The 19,143-nt window shown below is 37.9% G+C and overlaps 1 protein-coding gene across 2 annotated transcripts; it reads right to left on the reverse strand.

Annotated features, from left to right (window-relative positions):
- Window positions 1-3,375: 3,375 nt before the first annotated feature.
- LOC147423480 (uncharacterized) lies at window positions 3,376-7,731 on the reverse strand. Of its 2 annotated transcripts, XM_086501164.1 has the most exons (4): window positions 7,385-7,731; window positions 6,937-7,157; window positions 5,736-5,865; window positions 3,376-5,104 (listed from the first exon to the last, which is right to left on the reverse strand). In XM_086501164.1, the coding sequence occupies exons 2-4, from the start codon at window positions 7,067-7,069 to the stop codon at window positions 3,787-3,789; spliced, it is 1,581 nt and encodes a 526-aa protein (XP_086357290.1). In that variant the 5' UTR covers window positions 7,070-7,157; window positions 7,385-7,731; the 3' UTR covers window positions 3,376-3,786. The 2 variants fall into 2 exon arrangements, with proteins under 2 accessions (XP_086357290.1, XP_086357289.1); XM_086501163.1 differs by lacking the exon at window positions 7,385-7,731 and having other exon boundaries at window positions 6,937-7,378.
- Between the last annotated feature and the right edge of the window lie 11,412 nt (window positions 7,732-19,143).

A 19,143-nucleotide genomic window follows, 5' to 3' on the forward strand; every position in this document is an offset into this window, starting at 1 on the left:
TGTGCCTTGTAGGTTGTAGCATTGCAATCGCGACACTAGTCCATTGAAGTCCTAGTAGTTGGAAAAAAGGACGAGTTTCAATTTCCAATACATACAAAGCATGCATGTTGCATCAATATTATCTGACACTCTCATATTATTGTCCAAACTTATTGACAATTTGTGCTCGCCCACAACCCGGTTTATGATAGCTAGATCAAATTCATCATAGTCTCAAAGGTGCTGGATCAAAACATGTTGAGTTCGGCGCACATCCCATTGAGATTGATCACAAAAACAGAACACCTTGGTTGGGAGATATGCATCTCGATTAGATAAGCCTACTTCATCGTCACTACGCATTACATATGTTAGACATGACAAATTTGCACAATTAGACGGAGAGAGCTACACCTATGCTTGATGCTAATTAGTGATGCGGAAGGTGGAATCTATCGAGATTCCACCTAATAGAAATGCAAAAAAGCGAGAGTAGACGGCAAGTAAGGGAGTGTCAAGTAGATGCTTATAAAGTGGATATGTGGCTAGGCCAATAAGTTGTTTTTTTCACCTTTTTTTGTTGTTGCAAAACTCACAATTGTGAGTGAATTATATCGAACATCCCAAAAAATTACAAGGTCTTGTCATGCTCTTGTTGAGCCATGACATCATCCAGGGACTATAGTTACATCGGCTATCAAGGCAGCCACCCCCACCACCCCGATGCCTCCTCCTCGATACACAAGGTCCAAAAACTTGTCCTTATGAAATCTTTTATTTACCAATTTCACCTTATTGGTTGGAGAGGAAAATTATTTGACCCAAAGCAAGCTTAAACCTTTAGTATCAATGGTTTCCCACCTTAGTTTTTAATAAAAACACACACACAATGTGTGTGGACGTGGTGTGTAGTCATGAAGGGGCTCTTGCCATGTGTGTGTGCCTCACTTTATAAGGAACATAAGTGGAAATGAATCTCTTTTGAAACGACAGCCTATGGAGGGCATGCAAAGTTTAAAGCGCACTATCTCCCCTCACTCTCTCAAGTACCTTCATATTGAAGGGAGAGTGCCTCTGAAAGGTTTTTATAACGCATGTGGAGTAACCTTCAACTTGAATTCATGGGGACTTGTACCTTCAACTTGAATTTATGTGCTCAATAGAGAGCTCCATGTGCATGTGCATGTGCATGCATGCCTCCCCATAATACAACACACATGCACACGTGGGGATGCTCTTGAGGATAGAAGGACCCATAAACATCACAAGAAGATTTAGAAATTTTCTCGTGTAGGAAAACGGACTCTTTTCCAGTATTTTTCACACAATGAATAACATCATGAGCTTCTGTGAGAGAGGCACCGCATACCTAGCTAGGTATGCGGAGCCTCTCGAGCAGAAGCTCATGATGTTGAGGTAAGTCACAATGTGGGAATTATTGTGAGAATTTGTCCAAAACTTCTTGTGCATGTTGTTCATTAAGGATGGAAGGACTCATCAAGATGCATCTGATTAAATTTCGCGCTTAGTGCCTATGTGGCCCTAGCGGATGCCCTTGATTTGGACAATCTCAAAGTTTGAAGGGCATTTGCTGGTGCCACATAAGGCACTAGCTGCTCGAAAAATCACCAAGACATCAAGATGCCGGTGCAGCTGCGCCAAGTACCCATTACACACACATGTTGATAACATGCTAGCACATCCGGCATCCCATGCCGGAGTGTGTGCACAGACCCTTGCTTGGACATGTTGAGCAATCCACCCATAAACACACATGCAATCCAAGGGCAATGAAGACACAATGACATGTTAAAACACACCCATTGGACATGATACACACACGCAGTATGGCTCCTCACATGGAGCCCACATGACATTCATTGTTGTGAGGACTATCTCTCATAGCGCTAGCAGCATAGCGATTGTGCTCGAACCGCGGGGACTGACAGAGGGTTTTACTGTATGGTAACAATTGAGTATAAGGGAGGGGAGTTATACAAAGGAGGAAAGTTGTATTTTATAAAGAATGATCTCTTGTGTGTGTGTATATATATATATATATATATATATATATATATATATATATATATATATATATAAACTAACATATGACGGAAGGGGGAGCTCTTTACACGTGTCAAAATCTGCGACATGAAGGCTAAACTCCAAAACTGAGAGAAGCCCCTGTGCACGTGATAAAGAGGGAGAGAGAAAGAGAGAGAGAGGCCGCCAAAGGCGGCCATCCGTACTAGTATAGATATATATAGACAAAGAGCATGTCATGCACACAGGTGACATCCCCTTATTAATAAGTACTAGTGAACCCCCTGAAGCCCCTAGGGTTGCACATGACAAATCGTCATTTGTTGTGTCCCAATAGACATTCACCGGTGTACTACCGGCGCTTGAAGAAAACCATTTTCTTCACCTTGTTTTGAAAGATCGAACTAATGAGACAACCACATTTATGCCAAAATCTAAGGTAATTTAAGGTATTCACTGGGACTTATACCCAATTTCTGACCTTGGAGATTAAGGTCTTATGACATTACAACCAGGACTTTTCATGTTCAACTAGGAAAATTAGCACTAGAAACCGGGATATGTGAGCATTGGTACTACTCCCTCATCATTGACTAACAAGCCCCTCAATATGCAACAGCTCAATTATTCCTATCAGGCAATATTTCAGATGAGAGTCAAGGGAGCTACAATGAAAACACCCAGACCCCGTGCACCGATAAGTGTTTAAGTATACTAACGCCTATCCTACTTACCGGTGCTAAAAAAAATCCTTTTTTCAAAAACTTGGAGAACCTACAAATGAGAGATTTCAGGTAAATTGACTATATTTTAAGTTTTTACACTAAAATATAGAGGTAAATCTCAAAGGTGGGAGTACACTAACCCTGGTATTTTTTGCGGCAGTGCTACTCACTACCAAAAATAAAATTAAACCACTGAAATATATGAGTTCGATGTAAATACTCGATTTTCACACTTTAAATGACACCCAAAATTTGTGCATTCAACAATAGACTGTGAATGGAGCAAGACAATGTTTCTGGCCTAGTAAAGATAATGGAATGGGTGAGTGCGCTCACAAGAAGTTTTGGACAAATTCTCACAATACTTCCCACATTGTGACTTACCTCAACATCATGAGCTTCTGTGAGGGAGGCGCTGCATACCTAGCTAGGTATGCGGCGCCTCTCGAGCAGAAGCTCATGATGTTATGCATTGTATGAATAACACTGAGAAAGACTCCCGGTTTCGTACATGAGAAAATTTCTAAATCTTCTTGTGGCTGTGGAAAGCGGGAGACTCGTATCCAATTGAACCTATATCTATGGAGAGGTGGAGGACTTGATAATATATAAATTGCACTAACAAATAGAATATAAAAGGTGGATAATTCTTGATTAAGTTTTCTCAGACAATGTACATCCAGTTGGGTTACATTTCCAGGGCACCTGCAGCGCGTACACCTTGTCACTCAATTAGACATGAGGGCAACTTATGTTAGGGCAGATGGTTTATTGCTTAAAAGAATGCCTAGTTTGATTATGCCAACCTAAGGGCTCTGTTATTGTTAGAAAAGGCAGCCTGCTCAAAAAGCAGATTACTTGAGGTTAACCCCAAGTACTAGTCACTTTAGTGCCTCAGCTGGTCTTCTTGAGCAGTCCCCCTTTATGATACAAAGATGCTTGTCGGATCCATTCAATAAGCTGCGTGTCGAAAATCAACCATTATACATGCAGGATAATGTGGCTATGGAGACTGTCAAGGTCAAGATGATAAGCATGGCTATGTTGGACTCAGAACATTTGCATTGGCACAATTGGAATGAAGAGCAGCAGTAGATACCGTCCCTCTCATCAAAGAGCTCCAATAATGCTCTCCATTATTGCTTTCTGGCACCGCCTCTTCAGAGGTTGCAAACTGATCTTGCCAGCTCAAGATGCTGCTCTTCGATGAGCCCCCGCTAGCCGCAAGATGTGTATCTTCTCCAAAATCCAAGCATGGAGGCATCTCAGGAGCTAACAAGGGCATGAAAAATACAGGTCCCAAATCATGACATGCATTTAGAGTCGCGTCTTTGCTCTCCTTTTCCATGGCTATATCTTCGTTGAAGGCGGATGATGTAGCCTGTTTACGATAGGGTAACTCGAAGGAATGGCCAATATGCATAGTTTCAGGCCAATGTAGAGATGAGGGACTTAGAACATTTGATTCGCTCCTATGTCCCAGTCGATCTTCTTTGATGAAATGCACCTCCCAGTTTTCATCCTGCTCATGTGTGTTTTCTGATGCCATCGTTGCAGTCTCTCCCCCATCACTAGAGCCCTTTTCTTGCTTCATAAGGGCTTCTCTTTGAGCAACTTTACATACTACCAATGCACCCGCACCCGAATCTTCGGCTGTTGCTCTGTTCAGAGAATGCTTTACCTTGATGTTTTTTTCTTCTTCCTCTCCATTATCTTCCTTAAACCTGCTGGAAGCATAGTTTGACTTGGGGCTCTGATAGTGAGTCGAGCAATCAGCAGAGGAGAGCGCAGATGAAGGAGAGTGATGCTCGACACAAAAGGGTGCAGAGTTACCACTGCTATATGTGGGCAGCTTGTCACTACTAGTATGCGACATGATTATGCCGCCATCGAGATGTGTGCGATTCGCATCGTGCTTGGCCTTCATTGACTCGTTATGGTGCTGGATTAGGAACCCACTCACATCTAGCCCACAAGAACGCAATTGTTGCAAATATGAGCTCGAAAAGCTCAAGCCCTTTCGGAATGCCTCTCCAGCATTGGATCTCCAAGCTCTCAAAAAGTAGTCGCTGGACTGGTTCTCTATACCGAATTCATCATCGGTAATATCCAGACTTTCATGATCAAGATGAGCATAATGCTTTGCTGCACCACTTTCCCACTGAGCTCTTTGATGGCTTGTACTTGTAAAGGGGAACTTTGAAGATGCACCGCCCATGACATTCGAATCCAACAAGGGCTTGTGGCTTACTGGATCCAGACCCATTTGTAATAGACGTTTCTTCAAATGGGTATTCCAATAGTTTTTTATTTCATTGTCTGTTCTTCCGGGCAAATGGCTTGCAATGGATGACCATCTACGCAGTGTCCGCATGTAGAAGTTAGCAGTTTTCTCAATGCAACCCCTCGACAAAAACATGCACTCTGTAACAAAGAAAAATCATACTACAAGTAATGCAAGGTATCAGGAATGCGGCTTCCTGATCCTGTCAAGAGAAAATGTAGAAAGAGGCTTTCTTAAGACTATAGGTATAAATGTAGTCGCTTCCGTATTGCCAGATCAAATGCAAATATACGAGTCTTTTTATGTCAAGAGCACATTGTACCCATCATTTCAGAGTTCCCTAGCCCATGGTATCCATCTTGTAATAAGAGTCCCCTACAGAGAGTACCCATCTTGACATATTGAATGCATTTTGTGCATTGGACCAATGAGTTCAATAAGCACTATGCCAAGGAGCTCATATACATGCAGAGATTGACATTGCACCTTTGCGAAAAACAGGCAAAGTCTGGTTTTATGAAAAGTACATAGACGTTGCAACATAACTTCCTACCTTCCTATACAACGAGGAAGTGCATAATCACATCCAAACAAAAGCATCTCATTGAGGAACTTGCATTGGAAATTAAGTCCTTAAAGAGAGATGTACATGAGGATTTAAGTACAAAATTTTAGTTGGTAACATACTTATTTGCTGACATTACCTATTTCCCAGCAAGGCATGCAAGCTTATGATGATTTGTTCCTCCTCATTAGAGAAATTTCCACGTTTGATATCCGGGCGAAGATAATTCGTCCAACGAAGCCGGCAGCTTTTGCCGCACCTTAGAAGGCCTACATACACAAGAAAAGTCCGTCAAATGTCTTAATTAACAAGGAGAAATTATCAAAATGCGAATTAGCCTTAATCACAATATAATCATTTCAAAAAGTGGGTTGTTGATAAGTAGAAAACATGAATTCAAACCTAGGTCCATGGCATAAATGATGGAAACATTATGAGTATTTCAGATCTATAATTCTCAAGTATGCCCAAAAGCTTTAGGCTCTGGTCTCAAATCCTTAGAATCAGGAGAAAACTAGTCGTATGCATTACATTTGAGTTGAGAGAACAAAGGGTTAACAAGATTAACTGTCAAATGGAAGTCAATCACCTGTAAACACGATATCGTGGTGAAGATTGAAGAATTTTCCAATTGGTTGTGACGATTTCGATCATGATTAAGAGGTGTGTATAGAGTTTTATACAATGGCGACTAGAAACACCCAATATTTCATAACTGAGAAAGCTCCAATAAGTTGATTACACGAAGGACAAAAGTTGTAAAGATTTTGAGCTAATAGATGGCATAAAACTCTGTGTCTCATCGAATGTGTCCAGAAAAATTGTCACGATTTATGCTGAGTGCATCCAATTGAGAGTAAACTTTCATACCACATATTAGCTCAATATCTTCACTGTTTTGTCTCTTGTGCCACAGCATAGAGACTAAAGTAACTAAATTGTAAATGAAGAGATAAATTTCAATTGATAATAAATCACACTATTATTAGAAAAATTTCAGAGTGAAAACTTCAAATTTGAGGGAAGTAAATTTCTAGTGAAAGGGGTAAATCATTAATAATTTTCATAGTAGAAACTCACGATGGTTAATTATCAAAGTTTCTCTTTCAAAATGAAGCTGTAAAGTGAAATGATATGTAAAGCTCTACAATCATGCTACACAAGAATTTTGACGATCATACAACACATACCAGAAAATTGTCATACTTATCTGCATTCAAAACAGAGAGATAAAGAGATGTGGATGTGTGCATACTTGCTAACAAACTATCATAGTTATCTGCATTCAGAAGAGAGATATAAAGTGATTTGGATGTGTGCGCGCTCACTAACATGCTTACCTGCATGTTTTGGGAGCGATCGCCAGCTTCCATGGCCATGCTGTTGGATGTAGGCAACCAGCTTCTCATCCTCATCAGGTGTCCAAGGCCCCTTCTTCAATCCTTGCTTTTCACAGCAAGGGGCTCTCCCCATGGCCCTCTTTCACAGCTAGTCTCTACTCAGGAGAATAAGGAGAAGGACATCTCTCTCAAAGTACTGATGTGGTTACACCTGCTAGAGCCTGCATGAGAGAGAGAGAGAGAGAGAGAGAGAGAGAGAGAGAGAGACGCCCAACACACAGATTTTAATGGCGCGGGAAAAAAACAGTGGAACGGAGAAGGTGAAGAGAAGGTAAAAGACACATATATACATCAGAAGGACGACGTTCTCTCTCTCTCTCTCTCTCTCTCTCTCATATACGCACAGTTAAGCTTAAGTAGAGTGCAAGTCCTCCCGAGTGCTACTTACATAATGAATGATGAAGACCCCTTCGGTGTAGAGTGCTAGTAGCTACGAGTACATGAATGAATGGGTGCACATATGATGCAGCCTTCTGGTATTAAATATTACTCGGACAAGAGAATGTGATCATGGGCTCATGCCCATTGCATCCATACATATGCTGGCACTGTTGGGCAGACTTGCGCGTGTGTGTGTGTGTATGAGAGAGAGAGAGAGAGAGAGAGAGAGAGAGAGTGTTGCGCAGATAGTGTGTGGCCTATGTGTGTTGAGAGAGAGAGAGAGAGAGAGAGAGAGGTGCTAATAGCTTGCTTGCATGGAAAGCTTGTGAACCCATCATCAGACTCCCGAGTTTTCAGTGTGTGTGCGTGTGCGTGTGTGTGTGTGTGAGAGAGAGAGTCACGGTTTTGGCTAGCCATGAAAAAGCAAAAAGCGCCCCAGAGCAGAAAAAAATGCCACCCCCTCATGACTCATGAGACATGGAGAGAGAGACAGTGAGACCGGCCTAAGAATTTAAGTAGATACCACTTTTCACTAAAAGAGAATTAAGTATATACCTCCCTTTTTCCCCCATATTTCAACTTTTGAGGCTAACTCAGGTTCAAGGGTTTCTAGGCTAGAAGAGGATCACAAGGACCCTACCTCATGTTGACTCATTGACATGCGATGAACTCGAGGGCCCCGATCTACATCTAAAACCTGGCACTCTAGTCTCTGCTCCTGTAAATTATCAACCATTGATGTGTTGACCCCAAGGGAATTCACCCGGGGTTCAGGAAACATTTTGTGGACACGGCTTTGGAACCTTTTGACACGCATATGAGCAGGCTAACTCTAAATTTGAAAGGGATAAGCACACTAAAGTTCTCATATTATAACTAAAAAATTCATAATCTCAACCGGCTTGAAAACCTTCTTGCCCAAATTTGAGCCGGCCATTTTTCATTTTGAAGAGGCTATGGATAAAGCAAACCTATCTTTTCCCGAGACCTGAATTATTCACCTATTGAAATGGAAGTGTATCAAGTGAGCTCATCAGCCAGGGTTATGCACAAATACATATGCAAGAAGGTTCTTTTGAACCAATTTGGGAAAAAGTTCGTAGGTTTCTTGAGTAAAAGGGTCATTTTATTGATAAAAGTATTTGTGAGAAGAGTTACAACCCCTGTGATGTGATGATGTAAAGAATATCTTGTTTTTTTTTGCCATATTCACAATTGTGAGTGGAAGTGTTGTATTAACTTAGAAAAGAATGTACATTAAGTCTCAAGCATGGTTAGTGCCTCGAGGAATCCAAAGTTACAAAAATGCGCATAGAGGGCTAGTAGCTGAATTATGGCTGGCAATTGGACTTTATAAATATTAACATCAAGAAGTGCTTGCCTCCACTCTTCAGAGATTTTGTGCTTTTCCATAGATAGTATCCACTCATGCTTTCCTTAATGATTTCTTCAAATTTGGCTATCGTAGGGTTCCTTTCAAAGACTCGTAGATTCCTTGCTTTCCAAGTTCGGTTGAGATAGCAGAAGCCAACAATCTGTGTGTAGAGAAAAATGGCTTGGTTGTTGAGCATCTTTCGCCTATAATCAGATTATTCATAAAGAAACGGATTTTCCAAGTCTTCACACCCATTTACCCATAAGGCCTCTCATGGTCGGGTAGTCTCTAAATAGATTGAGGGGATCTTCGATTGCATTTTTACGTCATGAACATAGGTTAGTCATGCCCATTCCTCCTATTTTGATCCATGTTGGCAAGGCTTCCACATCACCTTGAAGATCTTCTTTTTGCAAGGCCAGGGAAGATCTCATATGCCCACTTTGCTTCAGGCACTCTAGTCTCCACTGCTTGTTAAGCGATGAGAATCAATCTGCCTTGGAGCAAAGTTTGATGTTCCCTTTGTTTTTGGTAGAGTAAAATTCCTATTCATGGGAAAACTCCAGGCAAACTCTGGGTATACCATAACATCAAAAAATATAAATGACTAGCAGAGCACTGGACCTTGTGTAGGGATCGACCGGTCCACCCATCCACTTCTGCTCACAAATTGCGCCATAACAACGCTTAGGCCTTCTACCACTCTGGAGATTAGTAGGCTTTTATTTCCGTTGAGATCAAGGATTTCATTAACATGATCACAAACATGCGAACATGTTAATAATATTGAGTGATTATACATCCAAAACACGTAATCACGTTAAATATTAGTGTAGCCCTCCTATTAACATGTAAAAACCACCTTAGCTGGTAAGACGTCGGGTTTTTTATTTTTTTGGTGGGCTCGTCGAGCATTAAAAACCACCTTAGTTGTTAAGGCGTCATGCTTTTTTTTTTGGTGGGCTCATCGAACATGTTAATAACGTTGAGTGATTACACATCAAAAACACGTAATCACGTTAAATGTTAACGTAACCCTCCTTTTAACATGTAAAAAACACCTTAGTTGGTAAGGCTTTGGGCTTTTTTATCTTTTTGATGGGCCCGTAGAGCATTTATTATGGCTCAACGGGCCCGTCAAAAAATTAAAAAATCAACATATACTAAAAATATCAAGGGTTGGATGTCTTGTACTAGTGTAGGGAGTATATAAAGATCCTTGAAGTCTTGCATTTCACACCTATCATAGGTTTTATTTGATGGTTATTATTTGCCACTATGCAATATGAGAGCTACAATCCTTAATTGGGAAAAAAGAGCTCTTATATATTTAATCGACTCCATAAGGGGGCTACGATTTTTGATTGGGTAAAAGTAATCATCAAGTGTGTAATTGATTGAAGATTTCATGGTTTTGTTTTATGCATAATATCCAATAGAGAGTGCATTGTGTACTGTGAAAGATTTTTGATACATGAAATTAAAATCATACATATTGATATTTTTGTTTGTGTTTTGCAAATAATTATTATCATTACCATGTCTATGTTGATTATTCTTTGTTGCATGTGAAAGTAATTAAGCAAATAATAAATCTCTCTCTCTCTCTCTCTCTCTCTCTCTCTCTCTATGTTGTGTGCTTTGTGCACGAGAGTTTCACCCATAGTCGAGAAGGACAGGTCGCCACGAGATGGTCGGGCCAGTAAGTACTAGAATCCGAGCAGTAAAAGGGTGTCTAGGCTCAACTCAAAGTCATTTAGGCTCCCTCACTACACTTATAAGTTACCACCACTAAATATAGACAATGTGATTTTTACAAATGTGTCTTATTGTTTGCAGCTCGCACAATGTGTGAAAGTAATACTCAAGTGTGTAATTATATTGAAAAATTCATAGTTTTGTTTTATGCATAATGTCAGATAGAGAGTGCATTGCGTACTGTGAAAAATTGTTGGTGCATGAGATTGAAATCGTACGCATTTATATTTTTGTTTGTATTTTGCAATTAATTATCATCATTACCATGTTTGAAGACTCAAGAGTTGATTACTCTTTGTTGCATATGAAAAAATGAAGTAAAAAATTGCCATTAAATAAAGATAATGTGATTTTTACAAATGTGTTTGATTATTTGCAAATCGTACAATGTGTAAATTTGATTACTTTTTTATTTTAAATTTTTTAGCTTTAATATATATTAAAAATTAGAAAATTATTTTTACAATTGAATATATAATACTCATGTCTTCATATATAATTGCAATCAATGGACAAACATGTCTTGACAAATGTTACGTTGAAGTAACAGAGTGTGTTTCCAAAATATTGCTTGGGAATATATTGCTTTCAGGATGTACAATTGTCAGTGATGGTTGGTTTAATGTTTAAAGACCATTGATCAATGTTATGTTGGTTTGTCCAAGAGGAAAGACATCCATAAAAGCTATTGACAATTTCAGCGCTATCAAAAGTGATAAATATATTGATGAGGTCTTGAACAATGTAATTAAAGAAATAGGTGTTGAACATGTCATTCACGTATTCATAAACAATGCAAAGAATTGTAAAAATAATGGTAAAAAAAAGTGCTTTTCACACATTTATGCCAATGGTTGCAATACACACAATTTAAACTTGGTGCTAAAAGATTGGTATACTAGTGAAGAAACTACATGGTTTGCCAAAATAATTGACGTCGTGCGTCAAGTTGTGAAGTTCATCTTGAAATGGCAAAGATGCTTGATTTGTACAGGATGCACATATTAGTTATGTTGCAACTGTCTGTTGATACTCAACGCACGACGTTTAACAAATGGCAGCTTGACCAGTTTGAACAAGTAAACGAGAAGATTACGAGTTTACGTGGATCTATAAACAAGCCTGCTTGGTGGAGGAGTATAATGGATACATACCACATAATGATGCCCGTTATGTTTGTAATTTGTAACCTTGATTAAAAAGCACCAAACCTGGAGAAAGTGTGGATGACTTGGTAGACATTCCAACAAACTTTAGAAAATTGTGAGGAGTTAAAAGAATATGTAGTAGAGAACGAGTGCGAATGCCATTCTCTGTAAAACAACGAAACCTTTTGTCCAAGTACTTTCATAGGAGTGCTCATAGTCCCCTCCATAGTCCACTCCATAGTGTGGACTATGCAAGGTGGAGGAGTCCTCATAGTCCACTCCATAGTGTGGCTTACATGTTGGATCCATAGTATAAAAATTTAAACTTAATGTCAAATACAGAAGTGGTCATTGATTTTTATCAGGTAGTCAATACGTTCTACCCCAATGTGCAAGATTAAATCAATTGCATCAAAGAGATGAGTGAAACAAGATTAAAATTAGAAGGACCTTTTGCAAATGATTTTGTCCAATCAATGGCAAAAGAGAAATCTGCATGGAAGTGGTGGATATTGAACAATGGGGAGCATTACTCAACTCTACGTCCACTTACAATGATGGTCCTGGTAGAATGTGCAACAAAATCAAGCTTTAAGAGAAATTGGAGTATGTAAAAATATGTTCATAACAGAATTCATAAAAACAGATTAATAGCAGACAAAGCCAAAAAATTAATTTACATGTTCTACAATGAAAAGATACTGCATCATATCGAAAGTGTTGGCTACTAGGAAGAAATGCCTAGTTGGGTGTACGACTGTCAAACAAAAGATGAAGGTGAGTTCAATGTTGGCTTAACGTAGTGCACGATAATCATAATCAAAGAGAACCTCAGATATAGATGATTCAATAGAGCAAAAAAAACAATAATTAGACTTAGAGTAAAACAATGACAACTCAGACTCAGCATAAGATGTCATAAGATTGCAAGATGTGAATTGTAACTGAAGCTTATATATTTTGAAACAAGTTTTGAATGTATACAACGCTGCTATAAAGAAAAATCACAATGTCTATTGTTGTCAAGGTTGATGTACTGAATGTGCTTCTTCATTTGTAAATAGATTTTTAATTTCACTACGGGTGCTTTGTCGTGCTTGCTTGAATTTATACTCATTGGCCATCCCAAACATGTAATATACACCTTGTGGTATTTCTTCAGAATAGATTTCACATTGGCTATTGTTTTGCATAAGTCAAATTAAGCAAATTAGGTGATAATAATGGTCACATGCCAATGTGTAGTATCCACTACATCCATCAAAAGTCTTGTAGCATGCTGGGAAATGAGATGATGAAGATGCATCTGAGTGTGATGCGGGGACTAACGCTGGATGTAAAACCAACAGACTTATGTATGTTCCTTGAACAGGCGGGGGATTCACTTGCTATGTCAAGTTTTGAACGTCTTGGCTTAGGTAATCAAGACTTTTTTCCATTCTAGCCTGTGACTCTTAAGGTGTTTGAATTACTTCAAGGATTCCTGCATCCTTCTCTTCCAATTGTGTCGTCAAAAAATATTTTTTCTTTTTCAAGTTTAGATCGGCACCTTCAACTATTAGAGCCAGCTCTTCTCGTGTGAATGTCACACAACTCTCCCTTATACCATGTGTGACCAATTGTCTCGTTTGAGGTGAAGTCTATTGGACGTTGCTGGACAAATTGTGCCTATAACATCTTCGCAAAGTATAGAGCACAATCTGCATTGTGTAATGGATATCCAAAAACTTCCAAGTAAATCTTCTCAGCGTTTTTCCCAATTTCTTGGTGTTGGAACTTTGATACTTTTCACCGGTCTTTCTTGATCTGTGCATCTTCACATGGCCATATTGTCTTGATCATTTTCTTGGTCACTTCTTTGTTGATGTCTCCCCATTACGGGTGGTTTTGATTTTCCCAATTTGATAGTCAACAAGCTGTTCGTATCACTTGTTGCGATGGCATGCCATGTGCTAGAGACTTCATGTGTTGAAAAACATTAACAACTGCTTGGTGTTGATTTGCTGGTACTGCTTGTGCATCACATGCCTACTCTTGCTCAACCATGGTGTCTCAGAACAGCAATTGCCAAATAGACAAATATTAAATATCTTGGCCAGTTTTTTTTCTCTCGAACAATACTGTACCTCTTCAGTTCAAAGTTTTTATCAACCATGATAAAACCACATCAAATTGAAGATATTAGAATACTTAAACAGAGTAATCAACGTAATTATAGATTTGTTCACCAGTCAACACGATCATAAAAAGTTGGCCCATTCAGCCCAATTATAGATAATTGGTGCAAACACTTCATGTGTACAATAGTCAATACAATTGGTGATAGACAATGGACCCAAATAAAAAACTATTTATGTGAATAGCAATATCACATTATAGATGGATGGTCCAAATAAAGAGCCCAAATGACAAACCATTTACAACAAACGATGGTAATTTTCAAGTGTTTAAGCCCGATAAAAAGACGGCGTAAGTTCGATGAGCGGTCGTTGAACATGATTAGGACATGTCTTTAAATGCTCTTTGAAAAATAGCACAATGTCTGAAGCATTTCTTGTGGCTTCACGCTCTCTTATCTTCATCCATGAGTCCACCGTCTGTTGAATAGCTTTGAGAGTCTCGTGGTGAGGGTGACAAAACACTTCATCTGGGAAGTATACTCTCCTAGCTACACTCCAAAAATTTATCAACATCTTGTACAAAAAAACTAGTTCATATATATCGATGGCCTTTGTGTATGCATTTGAACACTATGGATCATAGATCTTTGGAGCAATCCATGACCGCTTTGACAACTCATGTTCTCGTGCTTCCTTTGCCTCCAAAATTGAAAATGAAGATTGAGCTGCAGTATGTACATGATTGTTGGACACCCGTTTGGTTGGGGTTTTCTAAGAATAATGTCCCAATCAATAATGCCAATGCAAGGTTTATTTGTGCATATGAAATCTAACATTACATTATAGGGATGCAGATCGCAATGTACTATGCCAGTAGAGTGAGCGGCTGTGACACCTTTAATCAAAGCGTCCAAAATGGTTAGCATGTGCTTAATCACTACTGTGAGGCATGCATGCTCTATCTCTGATAGTTGTTGATTTGCAGGTGGCAATTTCTTCCAGCCATATTAGAGTTTGTGCATGCAACACCAAATTGCACCTTGCGAGAAGGATACTCGGCACATTAGGTCTCCCAATGAGCCCCCATTATAGTATGGGAAGAGAGTGATCCAGGGGGCCTCTATGGTGAAGGCGATGCATTTGACAATTTAGAGGTGCTACGTTTGCATGCCTTGTTCTGTTTGAAAGCTATCAAAATTCACTTTTGCCCCTCCCTTGTAGCATTTTTCTATGTAATTGATATGCTCTAGAAAGAAGGATATGCCTTTAATAGTATATAAGCTGCAGACACGAAACGAGCCTGCTCCAATCGTGGAACCTTCTACCAGGGCTTCATGGGAAATTCCTATCAAGTGCGTACACTTAGCATTCAACAGTGTGCGCATGAATGTTGTGGTATCACTACATTGGCCATCGATATCTTCCTACACATCTTGCACCATCTTGATTCACTTGGGCAATATGATACAGGTCAAATTTATTGAATCATGTTGGCACCATTAACTTGTAGTGTCCTTCTATATGCAGTCTTGCTCTATATACTCCAAGATAGTGCAAAGAAAATCTTTAATAAAAATGTCGCTCTCATTTATCAGCTAGATTTTGGCATTTGCACACAATGAAATTGCATGTATGCACTTCTTGTGAATGACCCGCATAATAATTTTCCTTTGTTCAAGCATCATTTTGCAATGGAAAAATCATAAAAAAATTTAGTACAATTTTTTTAAAAAAAACATAAATTTAATAAACTTCTCATCAAATTAAGGTTTTGCATAGATTTCAAGGCAAAACTTAAGGTCCATAATGTATTTATACGCCAATTTTCATCAATCAAGCATTTTTCAAGATTTCAAACTTACAAGCATCTTGTAATTTAAGCTCACTTAAAAAAATTTATAGTACATAATTTCTTACCAAAAAAACATTACCATGAAAAACTAATGAGAATGTGTATATGAATTTCTCAATTGTGTCCACATGAGGTATTTGTATACAAATAAGTGAGATGAATGGAAAAATCCAAAAATGGACTTTATTTTAAAAGTAATCTTTGATAAATTAAAAATAAGAAATAGAACTTGCGTAGTTTGTGGGATATGACATAAATCAACAAATGTGGCTTGCATAACCATCAAATAATATCACCTTATGTAATAACATATTGTAGATGTAGTATATATGCAACATACGACATTGCAAATTTAGACGAATGTTTCATGTGGTCGTTGATGGAAGGAATGCCAAACAAATATATAAGTACAATGTATTATTGCATGCACCTTGATCAAATTTTTTTCTTAGACTAGAGTACAAATTTTAGTGAAACATCGACTGCTGTTTTGCGAAGGTGCTTTTCAGAGTGTAGTTACTATTGAGGTTGTGTACAAAGTGACATGTTATAATTTTAATGAGTACTTTGAAAAGGAATTTTTTGAAATGTTTTTTGGATTTCATGTACCATTTTATTTAATTTCGTGAAAAAAACACTAAAATGTTCTTTTTGGACCAAACTAGTGTCAACATAATAATTATGTTTGACAAATAATTCAACATAAACATTTATAGACATTAAGAAAATTTGTATACAATCAAAAGAAGGTTTCTATTCACCATCGTATGGGTCTCTTCATACCATCGTATGGGTCTCTTCATACCTCAACTTCTAAATTTGTATACAATCAAAAGAAGGTTTCTATTCACCATCGTATGGGTCTCTTCATACCTCAACTTCTAAATTTTCCAATTGTCATTTTGTTCTTGAAACTGATCAAGAATTATGACATCACGTTACTGTGCCACAACTAAGAATTTTTGTTTGCTTCATGATATATTGCTGCATAGATATTCTTCACATTCATGGCATTATTGCAGGGACCCATGATCATTGAACAATTAGTAAAATTACAATAAAGTCTTGTATATAAGCGCATGTGGTGCATCAAACTTGAGGATAAAATTATTGCATACTCCACACATTGAAACTGCATCAACACCCAAAAAGAATAAAATTAGCAGTAATGCCTCCAATTTTAAGGATTTTGATATTACCAAAGATGCAAGTACAATTCTAACATGGATCAATCAATTAGATGATTTTTTAATGATGAAGAATTTTATGGACGTGAAAAAGTTAAATTTGTGTTCAATCATCTCACAAGTACTATTGCATTATGGTGGAATGCAATTAAATAGCATGGTGAAGAACATCCACATATATGGTCTACATTTTAAAATCTTTATGTGCCACAAATTTTACTTGCCCACTACAATGAAAGGCATGAAGAAAATAAAATCTTGTTTAAAAGGGTAAAAATGAAACTGTTCATGCCTATGTTGACCAGTTTTGGAATTTTTTGATTCAGTTAAGATCATTGAGCATGTAGCAGAAAAAAATTAAAGTGTACGCTCATCTCAAGTTTAGCAACCCACCTTGCTATTGAGGTTGACCTGCAGATTTCTTTAAGGCTATTAACTTGGCATCAAATGTTGAAAAGAAGAATGGAGGTCAATGAAAAAATACTAAATTCTCTGCTACTACAATGACAACCACAACAGCTCTCAACATTTCAATACCAGTCCTCACCAAGTGAAGCATCCAAATCAAGTTTCTAGTCCAACAAGGGAAAATGTTTTAAATGTTTATACTTTGGTAAGTTAAATTTCCAACCAATAGCAAAGGCAAAGGTAATGGTGATAACACAACAACCAAGAAGTCTACAAAAATAAATATGATTAAAGAATCTTAACCAACAAAGAAGCTATAGCTATGATCCTGAGATGATAATTAAAGAAACTCTCTGGGTACCTCTATCTCTCCACATACTTTTCTTAAAGTGCAGAGCACAATCCAAGGCAACGATGTCATGATTTTGCTTGATGATGTAGTAGTCATGATTTTATTTTTGCACATCTTACATATCAAGTCACCCTGCACCATGTCTCTTCATAGTATAAGGTTAAGACTGCTTTCAATATCTAGTAGTATAATTTTTAGAACTGCAGACAATTAGAGTTTATATTGGTGGTTTTGCACACACGTGCATATTTTTTGTCGTATCTTTGCATGGAATTGATTGATTTTGGCTATGCCTTTTCGAAACAAATTTAATCCATTAATTGATTATAAAATACGTTCATTCACTCTCACACATAATAAGGAAAAAGTTTGCATTCAGGCCATACTTGAACATAAAAACTTTCCACTTCTCATTTACCACACAAGCTAAGAAAGCTATAAGAAAATTGAACAAAACATTCCTTGTGCTTATTAATGAAGTGTCTACATGATGATGTACGTAAGGATTTTTTTTCCCACAAAAAGTTTCTTTTGTGCATGATTTTCCTCCTAGAGTTGCCCCTTCATGATTTGAACACCATAGGATAGATATCATTCCTAGTAGTGAACCACCTTGTGGAACACCTTATAGAGTAAATCCCTAGTGCACAAAAGGAAACACAAAACCATGTTCAGGATCTTGTAGATAGAGAACTCATTGACCTAACAGATCACATATGGGAATCTAGTAATTTTTCAAAAAGAGAAATGATACTTTCTGTATGTGTATTGACTATAGGGTTTTAAACAAGTTCACTATCAAGAAAATCTTCCCTATTCCTAGGATAGATCATGACCTACTTGACACATTGAAAGGGTCAAAATGATGGAAGAAATTGTCTACAAAACCACATTTAGAACACAAAAGAAGCATTTATTAAGTTCTTGTTATGTCATTTGGTCTTACCAATGCACCTTCAATGTTTGATATATGGTACATTTAGTAAGTTTGAACAAGAATATCTAAAAAATTTAAAGCATGTGTTTGACTTACTTAAATAGAATTAATTGCACTTGAACCCAAAGAAGAGTACTTTCTTCTAGTCTAAAATTGGATACTCTAAACAAGGATTCATGTTGACCCAAAGAAGATAAAAGAAATTAGTTCATGGCCAAGACCTCAAAGATTGCATGAATTGCGCTTTTCCTTAAGTCTTCCATGGTACTACAAGAAATCTGTCCACTATTGTGCATACAAAGCTCATTATTACTCTCTTGTTAAAGAAGAACACTCCATATGTCTTAGGCTAATTTTTCAAGAAAATTCAGCTCTGTACTCAAGAATACTTTAACTAACGTGCCATTTTTAAAACTTCTCAATTTAAATAAACATTAAGTAAGACTCCCACTACCTTTGGGAGTGGTACTTGCCGTCTATAGTGGCAAAGTAGAAGACAAAGAAGAAGGAAGAAGGAAGGAGAGAGAGAGAGAGAGAGAGAGAGAGAGAGAGAAGATCTACTTTGCATTGTTGTTGAAAATGGGCCATTGATTGTTGCTTGTTGCACAAACCTTTATGTTTACAAGAAC

The sequence above is a fragment of the Adiantum capillus-veneris genome, chromosome 26 (assembly GCF_014529385.1).
Source record: "Adiantum capillus-veneris isolate H3 chromosome 26, ASM1452938v2, whole genome shotgun sequence".
NCBI lineage: Eukaryota > Viridiplantae > Streptophyta > Polypodiopsida > Polypodiales > Pteridaceae > Adiantum > Adiantum capillus-veneris.

Bases quoted from the DNA above. Each gene is read 5' to 3' on its own strand.
- LOC147423480 (XM_086501164.1), bottom strand. From the start codon at position 7,069: ATGGGGAGAGCCCCTTGCTGTGAAAAGCAAGGATTGAAGAAGGGGCCT. The intron at 5,866-6,936 runs GTAAGCATGTTA...TTGTGTATGTAG, and splicing joins ATCGCTCCCAAAACATGCAG to GCCTTCTAAGGTGCGGCAAA. The intron at 5,105-5,735 runs GTAATGTCAGCA...GACACTGCGTAG, and splicing joins CATGCCTTGCTGGGAAATAG to ATGGTCATCCATTGCAAGCC.